This window comes from Harpia harpyja, chromosome Z (assembly GCF_026419915.1).
Source record: "Harpia harpyja isolate bHarHar1 chromosome Z, bHarHar1 primary haplotype, whole genome shotgun sequence".
NCBI lineage: Eukaryota > Metazoa > Chordata > Aves > Accipitriformes > Accipitridae > Harpia > Harpia harpyja.
Genome location: NC_068969.1, coordinates 51,216,844 through 51,235,147, shown reverse-complemented (window position 1 = coordinate 51,235,147; position 18,304 = coordinate 51,216,844). Strand labels below are relative to the sequence as shown.

The 18,304-nt window shown below is 39.6% G+C and overlaps 1 protein-coding gene across 4 annotated transcripts in view; it reads right to left on the bottom strand.

The window, feature by feature from the left end:
* Positions 1–18,304, bottom strand: part of EPB41L4A (erythrocyte membrane protein band 4.1 like 4A) — a 141,624-nt gene that overhangs the window by 51,800 nt on the left and 71,520 nt on the right. For all 4 annotated transcript variants that reach the window (XM_052777560.1, XM_052777561.1, XM_052777562.1 and 1 more), the window contains exons 6-9: positions 15,958–16,078; positions 9,924–10,011; positions 7,704–7,792; positions 7,261–7,324 (exon numbers count right to left, since the gene is read on the bottom strand). In XM_052777560.1, the coding sequence (XP_052633520.1) occupies positions 7,261–7,324; positions 7,704–7,792; positions 9,924–10,011; positions 15,958–16,078 (362 nt within the window). The remainder of the gene's footprint in view (positions 1–7,260; positions 7,325–7,703; positions 7,793–9,923; positions 10,012–15,957; positions 16,079–18,304) is intronic.

Here is an 18,304-nt window from a genome sequence, read left to right as displayed (position 1 = left end):
AACACACTGAGATTTATTTATTTGAATCTGAAGGAAAAGCACATCTGAAAACTATTGCCTCAGAATGGACGCTTGTAGTAAGTCAAATAGCAAGTTAAATTTTACTGAAAAGAGAGAAAGCAAGCCTAAAACATTCACCTCCAAGGTCTTTCACCAACACAGAGGAGACAATTCATAATTCTTTTACCATTTTTCACCTTTTCTGCAAAGGATTCAGTAACTCACTGCAACTAAGTCCAATATGACACTGCATTCAGCACATCTAGGTTTAGGACTTCCTCTATTTACTTTTTAACACTATTTAAGGCTTTCAAGAGTACTGTGATTACCCTCACAATTTATAAATGGATATATAAAAATTAAGCAGGACTGGAGGCAGTAATATCTTCCAGGTTTAATCTTTCTCCCCTAAGGGAATAAATTGATTTGTACAGGTAAAGCAAGGATGACCTTACCTATTAACACCATGAACTTTCGCTTCCAATAAAAGGCATCATTTTTAGCATCTTGAACAATTGTAATTTCTTACAGGTAGTGAGAGTTAGCTGGGTTTTTTTCTTATTACTCTCATATATCTGAACCAAAAGAAACAAAGACCTATTGTACTTTTACTAATGATTTATAGGAAATGACAATTCCAAACTCATTCAGTGTTGCTTGGTGCCTCACAAGCTACTCCCTGCTACTCATCCTACCGCTTTCAAAGCACCCGGTGTACTAAAGGTGAGGCATCGTAAACCCTGAAGGCTCACTGCTTCCAGAGGAGTCCTGGTCATCTGCACAGTCTGAAGACCTCTCCTCTCCTTTGAACCAGCTTTGGTGTTTGTCTGTTCTTTCAGAAAGCCAGCTGTGCTCACCAAACATGCAGAAAACCACTTATTTTTGTATGGTGATTTTGGATCACATCTGTGACTTGTACCAGCAAGGGAGGGGGCAGGACGACACGGCCAGGGGCTGCAAAAGGACGGGCATAACCCCTGGCGGCAGTATCTAGTTCTTGAGCTGTTTGACTACCTTCTCCCAATCCTGAAAAAGGCAAGGCACTAAAAAACCATGAGGGCAAACATAAAATACTCCTCCCCTTTTAAATGCTTTGAAAGCTTGTCCTGCAGTCTCCAAAACACCCTAAGGCTCATACTGCCATAGCCTCACCACCATTTTTACTCACGGGAGGAGAGGGAGACTAGCACAGGGGGTGCAGATATCTTGACTATACTATGAGCTTATAAATAGACAGGCACTCAAACATATAGCCACAGCCCTTATCTGTTTTATGGTGCCTCTCAAATCAGCCTGAAGACTGATGCGGTAGGGCCTTTGAGATCTCCACTAAACCGCTGGTGATTGGTACAGCCCCCCACCATAGTCCCCACCACCACTTAACTGAAAGACTGAAAGCATGTTACTAATGCCTTCAAAGGAGACCAGTCAGAGGGGTCATTGCTCTACCTCACCACAAAACGCCTCCGGAGCTGCCAGAGCTGACACACCAGTTCAGGAGTGCCCACACTGCCCTTTGCGAACAGCCCCCAGCTTGCTCTGCCACGCCAGCATGACTACACAGCTTTCGAGCTCTGAGCTTCTCTGCGCCCAAGCAGCTCAGTGCCCAGGTAGGGCAAGCTCAAGTCCACCTGGAAGAGAAGACACACACTCCAAATGACAGTTCTTCCCTCTGGGGACCCGCAGATCCCTTGTTTGTGAAGTTCATGGATTACTCCAGACGTAAGAGGGCTGATGACAGCAGACTTACATCCGTTCCGTGGAGCACTGCACCCATCCACAGATCAAAAATGGTTTGAAAACCTATGATTCAGAGCAGGCTTTAGCTGCTATACTTTATGACAAGACATATATTGGTTCCCACCAATCCAGGCTCAGAAAATGAAGAAGAAAAACCCAAACCCGCAGCAGGAACCCTGCCATCACACACACACCCCACTCTTCCTAGTTGCACTGAATATTAATATAGCATAAGGAGGGATCTTGCGGCATTAGAGGGCACATTGTATGTACATGTAATACACATACATGTACATGTAACAGAAATACTAACACTAGCTCTGAAGCTACTGCTTCCCAACATTATTCTTACGTATTCAAAAAGCGAGTGGACGGGGTACTTCAGGACATGGTTTAGTGGGCATGGTTGATGGTTGGACTCGATGATCTTGAAGGTCTTTTCCAACCTAAATGATTCTATGATTCTATGATTCTTTGCCAGGTTAGGCACATACCTGGACACTATCAATTGTTAACTCCAATAGGAAATATTTTGTCTTTATATATTTACACAATGCATACCAATCATAGCTTATGTGACAGAGAATGTATTATTACCGGTTACACAAGGTCAATCTTTAAGAACATTATACAAGTCAGGAATTAATAATGCTGTGCCAGTTTGCATAAAGCATGTAAAGATTGAAACAAACATATCTCAGCCTCATATTATACCAATCAAAAAAAAGACTAAAGAAGAACTTACAAAAAAAAGCTGACAGTAACACCTTAGTGGCAATGAATTCAAGTTTATGCAGGAATTTTAGTCCTAGTTCTCCTTCAAGAATGTTCATTACTGAAGATTTTGCTATCAAGCCTTGAACCAATCTTACAATCCTTCTAAGATGGCTTAGAAAGTGGTTAAGAAAAGCCAAGAAAACCCCTAACCACAAAAACAAGCCAAAACGGTTCTCTATGGTGTACTAACATCGCTGTGCTTGCTCACCTCCACCCTCTGCTACCACTCTGGCTTAAGTGGGTGCAAATGCAAATGATACAAAAGTAACTTGTAATTCTTAAACCATAATAAAGATCAGAATGCTATTTTTGTCTAGAACTGAAATCTAAGCTAAATTGGACTTTAGAATGGGAGGAACATCTCTTCAAACCCTGTTCAATCTTCCCAAGAAGCTGTGAGAGGAATAAATCAAGTTAGAAGTTCCTGCCTAGATCTTGTAACTCAACATGGAATATAGCAAGTGACAGGGCAAGAAAGGGTACAGCTGAACCCCCTTATTAATGTAATCACTTTTCAGTCTTCTGAGACTTACAAAAAGCAGATTTTAAGAAATAAGCATATTTCCAGGGTTTTCTGAGCCTGTTTAAAAGAACAGAAAAATCTTGTATTTAGACAAGCTTCAGCCACCAGAATGGGGAGCATTATGTGCTCTGGAATTGCCCTGAAGTTCCTCTAGCATGAGTCAGTGCTTGGTATTGCTCTTGAAAACAGTCTTTACCAAGTTCACCTTATGAATTCAGCTGAGCTGGGCCTCTTCATATGACTAAGCAAGACTGCAGAGGAAGGCATGTCTTGAAAATGTGTAAATCATTTTCAACTGCACAGTTTGGGGGTTTGTTCTGACTTGAAAGAACCCAAATTTCAAAATCCATCAAAACAAAAATTTCAGACTTCCAAAAGACCTTTCTCTTACAATAAAAAATAATGAAAGCGAGTGTTTTGCACACTCAACACATTCTGGGTTGGTGAAAGAAACACGAAAAGTAACAAGTACAGAAGCTCTGCATAAACTCTGCGAAGGAGTGAAATCATTCACTTGCATGTTCAGACACAGTGCAACTGAAGTAAAAGGCACTCTTACAGAAAACAGCATGGGGTTGCGGGTAACAGCAAAGAAGTACTTGGTACCTACAGGCAAAAATGCTCCACATCTCTCACTCCTGCATATTATTACATTTACGTTCCCAGCCTACACAATCTATCAAAGCAAGTTTTTCTCTATTTTATTTCATGTCCTTAGTTGAGAGAGAAATCTAGGAAGCAAGCTGTGTTCTTCACATGGGGAAAGCGCAGGAGGTGTGCTGTGCACCCCTTTGATTACCCATTTGCACACAGTGCATCCATTGTGATTAGGCTCTGTTTTGCTGTTATCGGGGTGGGGGCGGGGGGGAGGCGTTTGGCAGCCACCTGTATTGCTGGATTGTTTCCAGCAAGGTTGCTCAAGAGACATCTATGCAACCAGGAACTGTACACAGGCATCAGATGGATCTCTCGGTTTTCTTAAAGGAAACTGCATGAAAATACACTTTTCTCATCTTCAAAAATTCTTTGTGATGTTTGTCCTGTTCAGGGAATCCTTCTGTGCAGTCCTCACAGGGGAAGGGTTGCTAATTTCATGCTGATACCTACAGGTTTCATCACAGAAAGCCTAACATGTTCTAGCTCAGAATTCACAGCATGGGTCCACTTGAGGGACAATGAAATCCTGATTCAATGGTTAACACCACTGAAAATGAGTTTCTGTCAGCTGGTCCAGGTCATCAGTCTCATACGTCAGGTAAGTCACGGATGGCCAAATATTAAGGACAGTATTTTGTTTATGAAGGGGCGACTGCAGTAACCTTAGGGAGAAAACACGTAATACAAGCAAAATAGTGAAAGATAAAACCAAAATACCGATGGTCATGCTTGCACACAATAGCAACAGGCATGCAGGAAAATACAAAGAAGTTAAATATACAGTAAATGTTCTCATGGAAGAGATATGAAGAAGTACAAGAGATTACACTACAAAACAGGAAAGGTGAAGCACATTATTGTTAAGACAGTAAGCATAAATATCTTCTGCTCAGTAAATCATTGAGTTTATGAAAAATGAAACAAAGTAAACAACTCAGCAGCCATAAATATGGGTGACACAGGCACCCACAGCGTATTTTTTAGGTAACCTAAGGACATGGACCTGTCCATTTAGACTGCCATGTCTGCCATCTGTCAAGGAGATCAGGATGTCCACCGCCACCCCTTTAGTGGGAAGTACACATTCAAGTTCTTTTGGTAGGTTTGAAAAAATCTCAGACAAATTTATTGAAAGGGAGAACAAAGAAGCTACCACAAGTAACCCCGTGCAAGGGAAGAGCAACACTTCATTAGTACTCAAAGCACCACCAGCTTCCTCTTGACGAGCAGGTATACATACCCATGAGAGGTGCCCATCAGTGTGAGTAAAGGTAGCTAGTGTGTGGAAACACGAACTAAAATCCAGCCTGCACAGAGTTTTCACTACAATATGGAAAACATGATTCACACAAAGCACTCAATATACTCAGAAATAATTTGCTCTTCTTACTACATGATGTTAACTCCTTAGATATATGCCATAAAGCTCCATCTAAGACATGGGAAAGTCTCCATTATTTCTTCTCTTCCTGAATCTTTTCTGGCGTTCTCTCCAACTAACTGCAAACACGTAACACGTTCCAGACTTGGTATACCACATCTGAAACATGGAAAGTATTAATACCCTGGGCTGTAAAGTGATATCCCAGGAGGCAGGATAAAGTAAAAATGGCACGTTTACTCTCCTACCATATACCGCAAACTCATGTCCCACATGGAAGGACAAAGTGATAGCATTTGTTCCAAAAAACAGAGGAATAAAAGAAATTAGTGAATTAAGTTTTCAAGGAGTATTGGAACATACAGTTGTACAAATACACTGACGAGCTTTTCCTCCTCTGGGTGCAGAACAGCATAAATTGTCATGACAGCTTTAATCCAGAGACTAAGGATACTGTTTACTTATTCCAATACATAATTTTGTACAAAGTAACACCACCAGAATGTTTAAAAAAAAAGGGAGAGGAAGACTTTTCTGGGCCATTTTGGCCTTTCCTGATCTTGTTAGGATATGAAGCACTGTAGAAACGCTTTAAATGAGTATTAGTTGCAAAAGGATATTTTACTGATGGTACACACCCTTGTACTTACTGTTCTCTTGAACAATTTCCTAAAAGTACCTGTCGAGACTTGAAATTACCAAGTGCTGTCAAAGTGTTTGCCTTATAATCACAATAGTAAGTGTTCACCAGCTATCAACATTCACAGTCTCAACTTAAGCATGTTTTCCAAAGCTTCCAGGTTTTCTGCTTAGCGTGTTGAACCTTTGCAATTCCACATGGTTCAGATAAAAACTATACATAAGTGGCATCAAACAGAAACTACAGCATCACTTCAATGCAATTCACTCTAAGTCAAACTTGGACTTGTTTATACAGGAACAGGCATTCACCCTTCACATGAAACATTGAGAAAAGTTTTCCCAACCCCCTCTCCAGCCTTCAAACAACTCTCCAGTTTCAACAAACACACCATCAGAAATAAAATTCCCATAGATCACCACACCAAACAGAAACAAACCACTTGGGAGTAACAAAAGCAAAACTTGCCCATAGGTCTGCAGAGGCACAAGAAATGCTGTCCATGACAGAAGCAAGACAACCAGTCAGGTGTACACTTACATTCCCAGAATGTACCAAACATACTAAATGGCCTCATGGAAAAATCATGGACGAGACTAACAACCACTACATAGATGAATTAAGATACATAAATAATCAGTAAAGGGGAATACTTCAGCAGGTTAATACTTCTTCAAAACTATAAACTTTCAGTCCTGATATTCCAAAGAGACCTACAAAGTATTTTCAAAAAATAACTCAGCAAACTAAACTTATAACTCAACCAGATATCAAAAAACACAGACTGACTACAACTATTTATTTCACTTTGTAATTTTCTCTACATCCTCAACACTCTCCTCCTCCCTCCCCTGTCTCTCATGCTTCATAGGTGATAAATATCTTTCTCTTTTTTCCACTCACTCTATCTTAAAACTTCTTCTCTTGCTATCAACCTGCTATCCTTGCTCCACTGGAACCAACATTGTTTTCTCTCAAATGGTCTAACAGCACAATGATGAAGTTAAACTCTGACAAATGGGTTTCAAGCTATATTATGTGGCTGCTTCTGTTTCCAAGCTACAAAATTACTTGTACCTAATAGCTTTGTGAGTTTTCCGCCATCCACGTTTTGGTTAATATTAGCCCTCTCTGTACATTTAGCCTAGTTTAAAAGCACTATGTAACACCATAAACAAGGCACTGCAGAAGCAGTCTACTCTAATTTACAAAGCATGATATAAAATGATAAAAGTTTGTTATAAAACTCCTACCTCCGTACTGTTCTGCTGAAGTTCTCTCCCCTTGCCTGCAAAATGCAGACACAAAACCTTTCTTCCTCTTCTTTCTCTAACAAAACTGCAAGCACCATGAGGAACATACTACACTTGAGGATAAGGTGGTTTTCTTGCAGTAACTATCAATAAAATTAATTTCACTTTGATGGTTTCTTGCAGTAAGTTTCAATAAAATAAATTAGACTTCGATGGACCCACAAAATTTCCCACTTCATTAGACCTGAGATTACTTTTATTTTTCTTTCAGGCTTAAATAAAAACTTACATCTTTTCCCAGGACTCTGAGTTCAAACTGTGTTTCCTTGAAATGAACTTTTGTAATTCTAGGCCTGTAATATTGGAAAAAAAGACAGAACTTCATGAACCTTTTATTTCATGCATAATAAAATATAAAGTTGTATATATTCACATACAAAGACAAAAAGAAATTCATAGGTAATTTTTTTTTCAGGTATGCACCAGATATCAACAGAAAATTAGCAGTATTTAAACATTTCAGCATGAATATGGTAAGGGTGAACTATTTTTTTTCAATACTTGGTTTATCAAAGAATTAAAAATCTATATAATCTAGACAAAGATTAAGAATTCCAAGTATACTTTCTTTTATTGATACAATTAACCTTTCAAATAGATATCACAAATCATACATTTCCATACAACATTGTTACTTTTTTAGCAGAGACTGCATATTTGAATTATACATACCAGAAATATTTTCCTACTTGTTTTTTATTCTTGTAGACAACAACTCCTATGGGTGTTAATCCTAAAAAATACTCAGATTTGTTTTCACCCTGGAAAATAAAAATGTATGTCATCCATACAGTTGCAAGTTGTATCACTTTAGCAGTGAGGTCTAGTGAGGAAGTCTGCCTGATGACTGACTTGAACATATAGTTTCACTCCCTGTGCAAATGGGAAAATAGTACTTGATCTACTGATGAAAACTCCTATATGGGAACTTGTAGGCATAGAGGCAAACAGGCAAGAAAGAATGGCAGTAAGGGAAAGAACAGGAGATTCCACAAGCCATGGTGAAAAACAAAAATAACTTCTTTTTTTAAGGAATTACTTTCGGCTATTTGGCAAATGGCCAAAACTCAGAAACTAAAGTCTTTATTCAGACATGAATGCAACAGACATCCTAACTTTCAGCTGATTTTCTGACCTATGCTACTATAATATAACCTCACAGCTGCCTTCTCCCTGCTAAAATAGTATCACCTGCATACTGCTACCAAGTGAAGTAGCTCGTCTGAGGGATTCGGACCATGCTTTTGTTCAGAATGGGTAGCAACACACAAGGAACAGACTCATGCATCATCTCCTCCAAAGGAAACTACTCCTGAGGTCAGTATCCAAATCACAAACTGTGTCCAGAGAGAACAGGGTGAAAACCCTGGCACTGAGTGGCAGAAGGCCCCCGCCTCCCCATTTTATGGTCAGTAACCAAAATCAGATACACCCTAAGCTTGAAATAGTGCAAACCTTAGTGCATGAGGTTAAAAGAAAGTCAGCTGCAAACACTTGTTCATCTGCCTACTTGAGGCAATGAGGAAGAGTCCTGCAAGCTCTAAACCAGCAGAGCATGAACCACAAAAAATACCAACTGCGCGACAGACTGACTGTAGAAAGTGTCCTTCTGCACAACTACTGATGTGAGAAAGCTCAAGCACACCTGGCGAGCTCTGCTTGTGCTCCTCAATGAGCTAACTGCTAAAGGCAAGTTTACTTTTAGTATGACCAAGCTAGGAAAAGAACTACATCTCTTCACGTGTGCAGCTTCAGTCTCAAATGAGGGCTTCTGATGCTGTTGCAATATAAATAGAAACAATGATATTCATGAGTTAGACTTGGACATATTACAACTCACCCCTCATTACCCGGGCAGAGATCTCATTGCACAGCAAAAGCAAGTGACGAGAAAAAAAAAATTTCCAGGCTCTGCTAATTTAACATGATTTTGTTGGATCATGTTAAATCTTGTTCCAGTAACTCCCCTGGCTTTCTATGTGTGGGAGGGGCACACAGCATGCGATATGAATACAATTAAGCCACAGAGTACATTAAAAAATACTTCATATTGTGGGCTACACAATTTTCAGCAGGAAATACATACTTAATCTTCTGGTAGTATCTTGATTCCTTTATTTTCTTTCAAGTAATTTTACAAAGTACTGACATCTAACTCAGTGAACTATCTACATTACAACACCCCATTTGAACTTCTGATTTTCTTTTATTCAAAAAACCTGCCACAAGCGCAATTATTCAAACAAGATAGAATGATGTTTCCACCAGGAGCACATAGCCTCCAGGTGATGACTTGGATCCAGTCCCAACATACACGCTGTTTTACAAAAGAAGTGGAGGGTTTTGCTGAGGCAATATAGACAACTTGCAATACTACATGATACAGCAGAGTAAAAGCTGGAAATGTACTCTGGATCTTTAGCAAAACCTTCACAATGAATCCTGAAAAAAGCCAGACATGCTGCTGCTACCTTACCCTAGTTTTTGCAATGGTATTGAAGAGGTTTCAGGACACACTTGATGTTATTTACACAAGAATAACATGCAAATTCTTGTGTCAAAGATAAAGGTCATAACCCTCTCCCATCTCTCCTGACACTTGCACTAATTACTTCTTATTTATCTGAACTGTTTTTTCCAGAGTATAACTGATTGTCTTTTATAGGTGTAATACAACCACAGCCTTTCATGTGAAAACCGTTAGGCTTCTGTATGTATGAACGATTGAATTGCCTCAGTCTGTAAATATGACATTCCTTTGCATTTCTTAAGTACAGTGTTTCCTTTCAAGTTATTCTGTGGCAACTAAACTATATAAATATTCTCCCTGATATTACTACAAGAATTTTTTTTTCATTGTTACCAAGTTTAAAATATTTAAAGAATACTTACATAAACAGGATGGAGATCCACTCCATACATTTCCAGGGATTTGGCCACCCCTAAGTAGTTCACTTCTGCCTCAGCAGGAACTTGACCCCTGTAAACAAAATTCTGTGTAAGAACTTTGCACTTTCAGTCAACACATCGAAATAGATCATATTAATAAATACAGTCTGCTGGACAGGTATGCAACCCTTCCTAACATTTGTTTAGACTGTCATTATCCTTTCAGCATTGTAATTCTGCTCGCTCCAAGTAAGACTGGACAGTAGGCATAAACTTTTACTAAACTCTCTGCTGCAAGATCCCACCACATATATATGCTACGGTATATACAATGTACACCTAGTACAGCGGCTAATCTTTTCCCTGCTGTCACAAACATACTTGAGACATTCAATTTTTATGTTTGAATATGCAAAATTTTTTTTTTTTCAAAAAACAACAACATTATTATTAATAAAGCAGGAATGGAATGATTGACTGGGGTACTATTTCGCCATAGCAGTGCTGAAGCTACAAAGGATTTCTGAAAGCAGGGTTCATGATTTCAGATAAAATATTCCTTTATTCATAAAATCTTGCCTACAGGAAGACCCACCAACTGGTAATACCCAAGTCTGCTACTGTAAGAACAAAGTCTGGAGTCTGTCTCATGAGATTACCAGTTTCAAAGATCTAGCTTGCCTTCCTATCTGCAAGTATCAATTCATCAGTTAAAAACTACCATCAGCTGCATGCTGGTAGGAAACAATAGGGGAAAACTGGTGGGGAAAAAAACTGGCTACTAGGAACATATTTGACATCACTGATGAAGAATTTATTTTCAAAAAGAACAAAATGACTAAATAAATTCAAAGCCTTCAACAGACTTATCCTCAGAGTTTAATTTGTTCTTCCCTTAATGACTGCCACTGATAAAACAGCAAGACACTCTGTTGCAAGCCTGAAATAATTGAAGCTGCATTTTCATCTTCGCTCCTTTTTAATACTTCTGTGAAAGCTACTAGACTGTTACTGGGAAAGTACAGCACATCTTGTGAAAATACCAACTCAAAAAGATGCACCTCCTGCTTCACCCTGTGATTGGTCTCTCGGGGAAATACTTTGCTGCATTTGCTACCTTTCAAATTCAAGGTGTGAAGCAGAGCTCAACATTTTGACTCAAGACCTGGAAAAGTCCTGCAATGTGCACATTCTCCCTTCTTGTCTCCCCATTCTCTACAGCCTAGCAGCTACTTTCCAGGTTTTCCCAACTTTGTTTATGCCCAATGAGGTAAAAAACACATCTAATGTGAAAGACGTGCAACAGCAGTGCTAGCATGAACGCAATACTATAGGTATTTAAAATACCTTCTTTGTATCTGGGAGATGGGCTGCTTCAGCCCATCTTATCCACGTAGCAGCATTGATACTGCTTCAGGTGTTAGTCCTTCTTTCCAAGGACTCCTGGAAAAGCAGCAGACCTGAAGCTTGTAAGACAAACCCCTTTCTTCAAGAGCTGGATTTCCCAGAAGATCTGTGATTCATCTCTATATGGAGAACACTGGGTATTCAGCACATCAGCATTGTCACGTCTGACGTCTTTTATCCACTTGTGCTATAAAAATTTACTCCACAGCTTGATTTTTTTAAATCTTGTTGGTAGGTCTCAGAAATGTAAGCAAAATGTTCACTGGAGCAGTATTGTCTTACTGAGTTTCCAGGCAGGCTAAATATCAGTCCTGAGCGAAGTGGATTACACCATTACCAAATTAGTGCTAGAATCCAACACCAATTTAAATACCACTTACTGACCATACTTAGAAAAATGCCAGTGTGCTTATCCTCCTATTCTCACCTGTCTCTGAAAGTACCAAAAGGCTCATATGTCAAATAAGAGCATGCACGTGTATAAGTATTTTCCAATAATAAATAATTTATAAGAAAGTGTATTTGCAAAAATATTAAAGGAAGCAAAAATGTGAGCTGGATCTTCTGAAAGAAACAGATGGAAGCCAGAGGAAGAAGTCGTCCCAAACGCAGATGGAGAAGACAGAATGTGAAGGGGAGAGGGGAATGTCAGGGACTGAAACAATTCCCACCACTACAAAGGGTAAGTGTTTCATCTTTACCGTGTATGAAAACACATGTATGAAAACACAAACTCTCCTCAGCATCATACAACCTGAGAATACACCCTAAAACTGAAACAGTCTTTGCAATTGGTAATGACAGTGAAGGCAATGTAACAGCTGTGCTCCGCTCATTCAGATGGACAAAGAACACCTGAGTGCCACTGATGGCCCTAAACAACATTGAAAGCTACTCTCAAAGCTATCAGGGGCATTTTAGCTTTCCCCATGCCCCAATGACAGCATGTAATACTGATTCAAAATACACAAACAGCTGACTTGCCAAGTATCAGTTAGTCCCAGATCTGCTGCAGTGTGGAACAGGCAACGTCAGAGGGCCAGTACAAGCTCTCCCATTTGTACTGAGGGATCGTATCCCTCCTCCAGCATCACGAGTCTCTGCTTCCTCACATGCAAGCCCTGAAGCCACTGCTTGGTCGTCCAGATGTGCATGACAACATAAGGTCACCTCACCCTGCTATGTGACCTTGGGATTGCCAATCTGGTTTACAGATGGGACAACAATCACAGTAGGCAGACTGCAGAGACGTGATGCAGTCAGAAACCGCTCCCACCTGTGACTTCCCTCACCATACTTGATTTAGAAACTTGCTCCAAAAACTGCATCCTGAATGACTACCTGAATAGCTATTGTGCCATGTAAAAAACGGAGAGATAACCCGCAACCGAAACCAGTTCATCTGGACATAACTAGCAGGCACATGCAGTGCCACAGCTGTCATGCAAAAAAACCCCATGCTTCCATGCTGGGCTCCAGGAAGGATAAAGAAGTTCTTCCAAACCATATCAGAAACCTGTCCCTAAAATGTCTCCGGCAGGTGAGATAATTTGGGATATACCCTTGGCTATTCTAGCTTCAAACTTCTTAACTAAAGAGACCGCTGTCACCTGTGCAGAAGTCAATGCTGGCAGAGCTGATGATGACAGGCTGAACTAGCAAGGGGCACACCTTAGTTTCACTCTCTTTTCTGATGCTGCTAAATCCCTGATACCTAACTGCAGCCAAGCAGCAAGAGTATCAGAGGTCTAGATCAATAAGCATATAAAAACAATAGAGTCAGTGTTAAGACAGTTATCACTCCTCTTCACAACCACTGTTCTCCAAGCTTCTGAATTTCATCTTCAAGATTATAAACTTTTGGAGGCAAATGGGTCTTAATCTGATTTACTACAGTAATGACTACAGAAACTTGAGAAGAATGAAGGTTGCTTAGTATTGGTGGCCTGGTACGTAACAATTCATCTCAAGTTTCATTTCTCAAACACAACATCTGTGACACTGAACCAAACTAACTCTCTGTGACTCAGTTTCCAATCTCTGGAACAGAAGATACTTCATAAAAGGACCTGTAGTTCTCCATAATGCATCAATTACTGTAAGGCAGTCAGGTAACCACACAGAAATAACTATTGAACAACAGACTCTCTTCCCTGCAAGAGAAAGCTCAGGTCAATTTGGCAACTGGCACAGACTCCAATTACAGGAGAACTTTTCAAGAAGAACAGCAGTGTCTCTGAGTTAATACCTGTTTTCATTAAACAAGGTACAAATAACACTAACGTGCAAAACTACAGGCAAGAAATTACTTAACCTTCATCCAGACTGTGGCTTAATTATAGCAAGAGAATCAAGAAATCTAGATCTACATACAAGATGGCTAGCTCTGATTATCTCTACATTACTTTGACAAAGGGTATGATGAACATACTCATAAAATGTTTCTTACTGCTCTCATCATAATAAATGGTTATATCACAATTGCACCTAACTTGGATTTGTCAGAACAAGCTTCTTTACACTTACTAAGAACTGAACTTGGAGATAAGCAAGTAAATGTTTATTTTGGCTTTATGTACGGTTGAACTTCTGGCATATGTTTTATTTTCAAAACCAATTTCACCTTTTGCATTTTTGAAGGCACTGTGGTCTAACATTTGGAACAGCAAGTCAGGAAGCCAATCTCTGACTTGCAGTGCTTTCACACAGTGACTGGCAGTTTGGCCTCTATTACTCATACACCAAGAGTACTTCAGTCTAAAACTAATCTCACTGAAAGTATTTCATATGTAGAAGGCCATTTCTAAAAATGAGTAAGTGGGACAAAAAGTGGCTCTGAATTGCTGGGGATCTTTTTATATTTTTTGTATGCTTAGAGACAGTGTAGAGTTAAACCTCATCTTTAAGAAGACAACTTACACAGCTGCTGCAAATGCATCTAGTATTTAAGCTATATTCACACAACATCATTTTCTAGCTCTGCCTTCTTTACTGGAGATCATGTTCCTTGCTCCAACTTCCCTAAGAGATTGCTATGTTTCTCCTCTCTGTGTTGCTGCTGTTGCTCCCCTCTCAAGCACTGACAGAACCAATGGGGCCAGAGGTTACTAGTTCTTATCTTGTTCTGCTTCTCTGTTGGGCACCCCAGTCCATCTCCTGGTTGTCCGTATTGCAGTTTTGCTTACCACTCCATTGACAAGTAATCAAAGGAAAGCATTGTATGCACAAATTGCAGTCTGACTCCCAAAGCAGCATCTTGGGATCCACCGTCAGGCAGAGATTATCCAGAATGTCAATGATAGTACAACTCACATGGTTTTTGTCCAAGGTGATTATTATTCCAATAAGTGGAAGACAGAGAATTGAAGTTTTGCAGTCTCTATTATAAAAATGAATCTGTCTTTTCCAACTTTTACAAAGGTTAAGTTGGGATTGCATGTACCTCCCAGGTCTGTTGACATATGTGTTTCAGATCTCTGCAGTTCTCCTTTGTCCTGTCTGCAGTGTGCCTAATATTCTCCTTCTGCAATTTCTTCAACAGTTCCCCCTGCCCCATGTTATAACTCTAGCTTATTCCCACCTTCTCAGCTTCTTCTCATACATAAGAAATGTTATTGGGTACAGTTTCAAGGCCTGTGAACTTCTGTAGTGCCTTGTTCAGTTTAAAGCAAAATTATTTTGAGGACCACCAGATACCCTGTGTTCCCACTGCTTTAAGGTCACACACACAGTTTTGGAATTTGGTTTTTGTCCAGAAACCAGCACTTTGAATGCCTGGTGCTGCCTGAAGACTCTGTTTCTATCTATCTAGGTTGTTCTTTTTTTCTTACAAATCGTATGTTCTTCCTTACAGTGGAATCCTTTATATTGGCCACTGCCAATATGTTTTATGTAAGACATGTTGGTTAATAAAATTAAAGGACTTTATGCTTGTAAAACCAAACTGTCTCTTTAATTCATGCAGCTGTTGCAACTGAGATTATCACTTAAACCATGGGCATGCAAACTGCTTTCCTGGTACCTCCTGCAATGTGAGCTGCTTCCACAAAGGTTCATGCAGGTTGCTACAAGCACTCCTTCATTACCCTAGCTAAGGATCTGGCAAGAAAATAGAGGCTTCATTGTACCAAGAGCTGTACATTATTGGATTAAAAGTGGTTTTGTCCTAACAGTTCATTTGAATACACAGGGCAGTACGAAAAAAAGAAATTTATTATCCCCATTTTATAGACAGTTCACTGAGGCATGGGCATAATAAGCAATTTGTCCAAAATTATGCAGGAAATCTGTCCTGGAACAGGGAATTGAACTCACAGATTTTTACTTCATTCTTTTTAACTACAAAACTAAGAGGAAATAGGAGCACTATTAAGACTGCTGGTTCTGAAACACCCATACCTAGGTCTGACAGACATTGTATTTCTAGTTATTGTCCTACTCCATTCCTAAAAGAACAACTCCAATTACATAAAATGTTTTCTGTTTCTGAGGGACATAACTGGGTGCCCTGTGTTCTTTTCTCGGGTGTAGAGACCTCCACCCTGCACCACAAGCTGCTCCTTTACCCACCTACCAAGTATTTCCAAATCTGATGTTACCTGCCAAGTTCCCAACAGTACTGAGTTCTTACATCAGAGTTTTGTGTATCCGTTCTATGGCATCCTCCAGCTCTTCCTTCTGGTCTGGAACAAAGCGGTACTCCGAGACGTAACCTGCAGTGTGCTTATATGGGTCATAGTCCCCCAGCTCAGCTAGAGGACACAAGAAGAAAAGAAAGGTCACCAATTTTCAACACTTTCCATTAACCAAAAAATATGTTATATAATCCACCTATTGGTGCCAAGCCACCTCTTTCCAACTGTCAATTTACCATGCAGCCAGTTAAAAAACCCAAAGACAGTACAGAACTGTTCCTGTTAGCACACATAAAACCAAGAAAAAATGTCTTCAGTCATTTTAAAAGAGAAATGAAGGTTCAAAGAGCTAGAGGCTTTGACAGGAAATCTACCACTTCTACAGGACTAGATATAATTTTGTCCAAGCCAGCAAAGTTGAAATTTGATGACGTATTATTTGGTAGCATATGTAAAACAAATGTAGAAGAAAAGTCTAGTTTTTCAGTATCGATGGCCTCACAATAAGCTGTGGTATTACAGACAGAACTGATCCATATTCTTCCTGGGACTCTGAACATAAATGTCAGTGTGGGAATGCGAATGGAGACAAATATCCTGAGACACTTAGAGGTATGCCCTTCTAAGGGTAAGCATCATTTCTTGTGAGGAAACACAGGACTTCATTTTCAATAAAGAATTGATATAGTTCCTGAACATTAAATTCACTTTCAAAATCAAAATATTTTTTTAAACGAATTTTCTTAAAGAAAAGAACATAACAAATAGCCAACATAATTTTCTTTGAAACAACCTTGAATTTGCATATATTAGTCATATCAGTTTACACATTGCAATGCAATTATACAATAATATGCACCTTGGCCAGAACTCACTTCTACTGATCTTAACTATAATTGTATCTATCTCAGAAACTCTGCAAAAGTTAGTATTTCAATTTTTTAATAACCCTAGGTAAAATCTGCATAGACTGGGCTTCTCTGAGCAAAGCTTCACAGAAGGTTTCTATCCAATGACCACTAAGCCAAAAACATAGCCAGAAGGAGTCTTCAAGAGCCAAGAAGAATAAGACTCATCTAATAACTCATGTTTCTTTCCAGAATTTAATGATGTTTCTAGAATAAGACAGTGATCTGCTCAGTAGAGATGCGGAGCAATTTCTCTAGAAAAATCTCCATAAAAACAATGTGATTCTTGCCCACCTTTTACTCTAGCAGGAGTAAAAACAGGAATTACTACAACAGCAACAACTTCAGCATTCCCAAGAGGAAAATCAGTATATTCTGCAAACTGTGCCATGGGTACTGATTTTTCCACCATCACCACTATAATAGTCTGCAGTCTTCGACCACAAAAGGAGGAAAACAACTCATGTGCTAAGGACGGGATCTGCCTGCAGACCAAAGATGACACCCAGGCACAACCTGACCGGTGAAAGCAGGGCCCATGGCTGGAGCCGGTCATGGGTGGAGGACTCCGTGCAAACACGCGGCCCCAGCTACTTCTCCGGATCTCAGCAGCTGCTAGCTCCACTGGGAGAGACACCACTGATACCATTACAGAAGAAGAGCTTCTCAGCCATTACTGAATTCCCACAAATGCACTTCATCTGAGATTAGAAAAGCAAAAAGCATGGTCTGGCACATGACCCTTGGAACAGCAGTTAACCTGAGTGCTGATGCTTTGGGCTCATATTTTCAGTGTCTGACACGGACATTTCTCAGGTGTCTTAATACACTTTGAACAACTGCAGGCCCTAAATAAAAGGACAAATCTTTTTACAGAGTCCATGGGAATGTATGCTTGCTGATGCTAGGACAACTTTAACCCACTGTATGTAACCTTTGCCATGCTTTAACTCTCCTCTGTCACCTGAGCTTGCTCACAGTTTTCCAATAGAATATCTGAGATTAGAATCACAGGAATAGGATTTTATACCAAAACAACAGCTGCCCATACTCCAACCACCCTACAAAATGACTAAAGGACAAGAATTTATTCTTTCTACTCATTTCTCATAATACAATTAAGATGTTACCATCATTACATATTTTCCTGCTTCATACCTGCAGTATTTTTTCAGGGAAGGCATGTATGCCAATAAAGTGAAACGTGCATTGCAAACAGTTTTTCACAGTATAACATGTCACATTTCTTAGATGGCAAAATGAAGTTGAAAATAATTGTACAAAAATAAAAAATGCCTGAAATTTTAGCTTTTCAGAAACACATATAACACACCATGAAATTCTGTAGAATGCCCACTCCCATTTCATACACAAATCATTCTGTTTTGTTATTCTAAAATGGCAATGAAAGCAGGACTATTTTTTATCTTGTGGT